The sequence below is a fragment of the Rhinopithecus bieti genome, unplaced genomic scaffold, assembly GCF_001698545.2.
Source record: "Rhinopithecus bieti isolate Rb0 unplaced genomic scaffold, ASM169854v2 scaffold_22745, whole genome shotgun sequence".
In the NCBI taxonomy this organism is placed as follows: domain Eukaryota; kingdom Metazoa; phylum Chordata; class Mammalia; order Primates; family Cercopithecidae; genus Rhinopithecus; species Rhinopithecus bieti.
Window position 1 is genome coordinate 449,730 of NW_016810815.1, and position 5,457 is coordinate 455,186.

The 5,457-nt window shown below is 47.8% G+C and overlaps 1 protein-coding gene across 1 annotated transcript in view; it reads right to left on the reverse strand.

The window, feature by feature from the left end:
* The window catches only part of STXBP1 (syntaxin binding protein 1), a 91,278-nt gene that overhangs the window by 15,839 nt on the left and 69,982 nt on the right, over positions 1 to 5,457 (reverse strand). Inside the window, exons 13-15 of the mRNA XM_017892819.1 lie at positions 4,724 to 4,804; positions 2,010 to 2,148; positions 893 to 1,002 (exon numbers count right to left, since the gene is read on the reverse strand). Coding sequence (XP_017748308.1) covers positions 893 to 1,002; positions 2,010 to 2,148; positions 4,724 to 4,804 — 330 coding nt within the window. The remainder of the gene's footprint in view (positions 1 to 892; positions 1,003 to 2,009; positions 2,149 to 4,723; positions 4,805 to 5,457) is intronic.

Here is a 5,457-nt window from a genome sequence, read left to right on the forward strand (position 1 = left end):
AAAAAAAAAAAAAAAAAAAAAAAATCATAAAAAATGGCAAACATAGGTCAACTATGTAAGTGCCACTAGAAAAAAAAAAAAACTCCAGGCAGTTGAAAAAGTAGTTTGCTGCCTGTTAGAGGAGGGCATACTACTTGGAGTATGCCGTATTGGATTTCGGCAGCACGGCTGTACTGGATGAATGCACATCTCCATTCTCATTTTGATCCCTCTTGTGAACAAGGGTTTAAAAATGCCAAACTCCTGCTAGTTACAGGGCTATGGTCTGGTGGCACTGGAACAGTTTTGTTTATAAGATTCCAGAGGGAGAATATTTGCAACCCTAGCTTTGTTAGTGCTGTGCCTATAGAAGACAAGCACACAGTGGGGCTGTGACATACAAGGCTCATGGCAGAGTCCTCTGCAAGGGTCCTGGAGGCTTCACCCCACCTCTTCTAGAGCACATCACACGGTCCAGGCCTCCCAGATAACCTGCCCTGACTTGGCTCTGAACCAACCCAGTGCAGTAGACTCAAAGGTGGCCAAACTGCTAGCTCTAAGCATCATATTCTCATCTTCACAGGGGACGCTGAGGCTAAGCTGTCCAAAGGTGAGGCCAGACGGACTCTGAGACAAGACAGATAAAACGGCGGGGACCCCTATTATGGTTTGGTTCCAAGACAGCTCAGCTTTCACGACTGTGAATGACTCACTGCTGTTCAGGTCTAGTTCTTGGCTTTGTGCCTCTAGTTTATGTATAGCTTTATACCTTTATCCTTCTGATTCCGTGTCTCTCTCTCTCTTGACGTACGAGTGTGTATCAGAGGATGCTGTACGTCAGTCAGAGAGCAGAAGCAGACAGATCTGCCAGCTCCCCTCCCGCCTCCCCCAAGAACCTGAGCTGGCCTCTTACATCGGTGACGATGGGCACACCGAGGTGAGCCATGTTGGTGATGATCTCACTGTCCTCTGGGGGAATCTGGGCGTGCTGGATCAGTTTGTTCAGGTTTTCCTCTGTGATGCCTGAGGGCACAAGACACCCGATCACCACACACAGCCCCCATGCACCCAATGGGACAGGCTGGATGGTGGCCCTTCTCCCCTCAGGGTTAGTGGACATTGTTCCTCTAACTCATCAGCTTCACTGTCGGTGAGGAAAACATGAGGATCCCGATTCCCCTCCAGCCACTCTGCCTGAGTAAGGACCATCAGCAGCTGCTCCTCACAGTCTGTGTTTCCATCTGCCCCCTGGCTTCTCAGTAACTCCTGCCCACCCGCACCCTGAGTCAAGTCAAATTGGATGAGAGTTTTATTATCTATCTTTTGGACATTCCTGGGCAACTGTGATTGAACTGGGTAAAAGTCAGTTCTTTTTCTTTTTTTTTTTGAGACAGAGTCTCGCTCTGTCTCCCGGGCTGGAGTGCAGTGGCTGGATCTCAGCTCACTGCAAGCTCTGCCTCCCAGGTTTACGCCATTCTCCTGCCTCAGCCTCCCCAGTAGCTGGGACTACAGGCGCCCGCCACCTCGCCCGGCTAGTTTTTTTTGTATTTTTTAATAGAGACGGGGTTTCACCGTGTTAGCCAAGATGGTCTCGATCTCCTGACCTCGTGATCCGCCCATCTCGGCCTCCCAAAGTGCTGGGATTACAGGCTTGAGCCACCGCGCCCGGCCAAAAGTCAGTTCTTTAATGGCAGAGATTACCAATGTGATACAAGTCAAAAATACCTGGTGGGCAGAGCTCTGGTAAACTGGCCACAAGGCCAAGCAGCTTTCCCTCCCTCCCCAGCCCTGTCCTCTTCCATCTACTCCATACCATTTATTAACTCTACAATGACCGGGGGACATTCAGCCTCTAGCTGCAATGATCTGACTACACTGTATTTCCCCAAACAAAAAGGGCCCCTGGGATCTTCTTTCCCTTCCCCAGTCCGTATCTTTTAAATGACTTCTCTACTTTGTTTCCTCTTTCTCAGCTGTCTCAGTTTCCCCAAGACAGGGCCTGTGCCTTTCTCTAGGTCCCACAGCCCTACCATTCTTCAAAAAGATGTAGAGAAGGATGATGCGGATTTTGTCGTAAGTGCTGACATTGGCGTCCAGCAGAATGGGGACGATGGCTCGCATAGGGTCCTTGATCTTCTCTCCCTCAGCATCTGTGCCCATGGCCAGGTCCTATGGAAAATATATCTCGTTGGCCCCATCTCTCTGGTGACAGTGTGGAGGGATGGTAGCTCTTAGGAAATTCAGGATCCACAAATGTCTAGAACTACCAGCTTGGTTGGGGAAGGTCTTAAAACAGGTGCTTCTATTCTCATAATGCACTGTAGTTAGCAGGAGTGTGATCAGCACTGTCTCCCATGACATCAGTGAGGGTGGATAAAAGCCCTGAGTGCCACTTGCCCAACAGAAACCACAATGATTTCCCATCTTGTTTTAAAGTAGGCTGTTCACTGTAGGTGAGTGCCAGTGTACTTGTGTCAGCTTCTCAGATAAAGACTCAATCCTGGCTGGGGGTGGTGGCTCATGCCTGTAATCCCAGCACTTTGGAAGGCTGAGGTGGGAGGATCTTTTGAGCCCAGAAATTTTGAGCCCAGCCTGGGCAACACAGTGGAGACCTCGTCTCTACCAAAAATAAAAAAATTAGCCGGGCATGGTGGCACATGCCTGTAGTCCCAGCTACTCAGGAGGCTGAGGCAGGAGGATTGCTTGAGCCCAGGAGTTCAAGGCTGCAGTGAGCTATGATTGCACCACTGTACTCTAGCCTGGGTGACAGAGCAAGACCCTGGTTCATAAAAAAAAAGAAAAGAAAAGAAAAGAAAAAAAAAAGACTAAATCTTGGTAGGCTCTCTAGAGGTACAAGGCCCTGTGAGGGAGCAGGGCTTAAAGGGATGTGCTTCCCTCCCATGAAAAGTGCTGGGATTTTAGGATGCCTCCGCATGGGCAGATTCTTTCCACTCTGCTTCCCCTCTCATTGAAGCACATGCTTTTTGAGTTTGAACTGCTCCAGGGTTTTAACCTGTTTTTAATCTTTCTACCATGTTTCATGTGTGAGAAAGGGAAAAAAAAAGAGCCCCCAAACCACCAAATCCAAACCCCAGGAGATGAAGGGGAAGATAAGAGCTGAAAAAACTAGAAATGAAACAGTGAAGTGAACACAAGCTTCTGACCCCACTTCATGACGCAGGTGAGACTCAGATCCAGAGAAGGCAGCACGCTGGTCTCAGCCAACCAGGACTCAGCTGCAGCTTCCTTTGTGGCTCTCAGGAGGTTGCCTGAAGGCTCTCCTTTTTTCTCTCAAGACCCCAAGAGTCCATACAAATTCTGATCTCGAGTTCATAGTCTCTCTCCAGTCTGTGTCCCAGGAAGGCAGGACACCTCTCACAGGCCCCTTCACCTTTCAGTCCTACCACCAGCCTCAACAGACATTTGACTAGCAGGACATGATTTTAATAATGCAACTACTTCAACCATACTTTTGATCACTTCTGAAAATCTGTAAACTTCCAAAATTAATCCCAAGCTGCATTTTTACTGATTTAGGTATGACCTATTTTCTAGATGGTCAGGTTCTTTTTGAGAGGACACCTTGTGTTTGCTATAAGCCCCTGTAAAATTGATGGATTTTAGCAGGGCTGCTTCCCCTTATAAAATATTCAATGATACAGGACAGGGCTTACAATCCTAAGCTGAGCCTGTCACATCAAACCAGAGGATTGAAATCTTAGCTTCACACTGAGATCCTGAATTTTTTTCTTCTATGAAAAGAGGCCAAGCTGAGGCTTCGGAATTTTATTATTATTTTTGAGATGGAGTCTCGTTCTGTCGCCCAGGCTGGAGTGCAGTGGCACAATTTCTGCTCACTGCAACCTCCACCTCCCGGTTCAAGCAATTCTCCTGCCTCAGCCCCCCAAGTCGCTGGGATTACAGGCACTCACTACCACACCCAACTAATTTTTGTATTTTTAGTAGAGATGGGGTTTCACTGTGTTGCCCAAGCTGGTCTTGAACTCCTGACCTTGTGATCCGCCCATCTCAGCCTCCCAAAGTGCTGGAATTACAGGCGTGAGCCACCGCGCCCAGCCGGCTTCAGAATCTTTTAACTTTCTTCGCTTAGAAGTTGAACCATGGTTTTATAATGTTGCAACACTTAAAGAATTAGGATGAATCTAAGCCAGGATTAGTGACTCCACAACACAACCTTAAAAAATGTCAGCACTGATTTCCCTTTTGCAGATGAAAAAAATGAAACACAAAGAAACAGACACATCAAATAATCAGTGACAGAGACAGAACTCAAACCCCAAATTCTCAATTTACAATCCTAATTGTGATCAGGGATGCTTTGAGCAAATTTCTGACTGCTACTGCTCTACCCTCTGTCAGGCTCAAGGTCTCCAAAGCTGGCCTGGCCATGGCAAGAGTAGAATACATTCAGAATATAAAATTCTGCCAGCCCTGTCAACGTAGGGCTCAGAACCCCACACATCTTTCTTCAGTCATTCCAGGGAAAATAGAGCCTTTCAAAACAGGCATGCAAAATCCAAACGGCACAGCATTCCAGACCAATCTAGTCCCTACCATGGACAGTGGAACCGCACTGGCTCCAGAGTTGAGACAGCACGATCTAGCAGGCCTTCCCGTCTCTATTTCCTATGATTCTGCAGGATGTTCAAGGTCAGATGTTAAAATTCTGCTGGGTAAATGGACCTGGCAAAAACTTGCCGTGGCAGAAGGAGGAGAGTCCTACCTGCTCCACTCGGCAGAGTTTGTCTACGGTGCCTTGGTAATGCTTCATACAGTCCTCAGCAAGGTGCAGGTGGGTGGAGTACTAGGAAAAAGCACAACAGTTTGTGACCAAGGGGCTAATCACGGATGCATGCAACATCTACTGAGCACCTACTACGTATAAAACACCACTGGGCACCAAGGAGTCTCTAGCCTCAGAAAGGAGATAAAATGTGTGTACAAGTGGGTACACAATCACTACAAAGTAGAAAAGGTTACATGTCAAAAGAGAGGGACAAACCACATTCTAAAAGAGTTAAGAGGAAGGAGAACTCCTTTATGAGGGTAGGTGGCACCATGGTTTTTTTTTTTTTGAAAGAGTCTCATCTGTTGCCCAGGCTGGAGTGCAGTGGTGCAATCTCGGCTCACTGCAACCTTTGCCTCCTGGGTTCAAGTGATTCTTCTGCCTCAGCCTCCTGAGTAGCTAGGATTACAGGCATGTGCCACCAAACCCGGCTAATTTTTGTCCTCATTTTTTTTTTTTTTTTTGAGACAGAGTCTTGCTCTGTCGCCCAGGCTGGAGTACAGCGGCCGAATCTCAACTCACTGCAAGCTCCGCCTCCCGGTTTTACGTCATTCTCCTGCCTCAGCCTCCCAAGTAGCTGGGACTATAGGCGCCCGCCACCTCGCCCGGCTAGCTTTTTGTATTTTTTTTTTTTAGTAGAGACGGGGTTTCACCATGTTAGCCAGGATGGT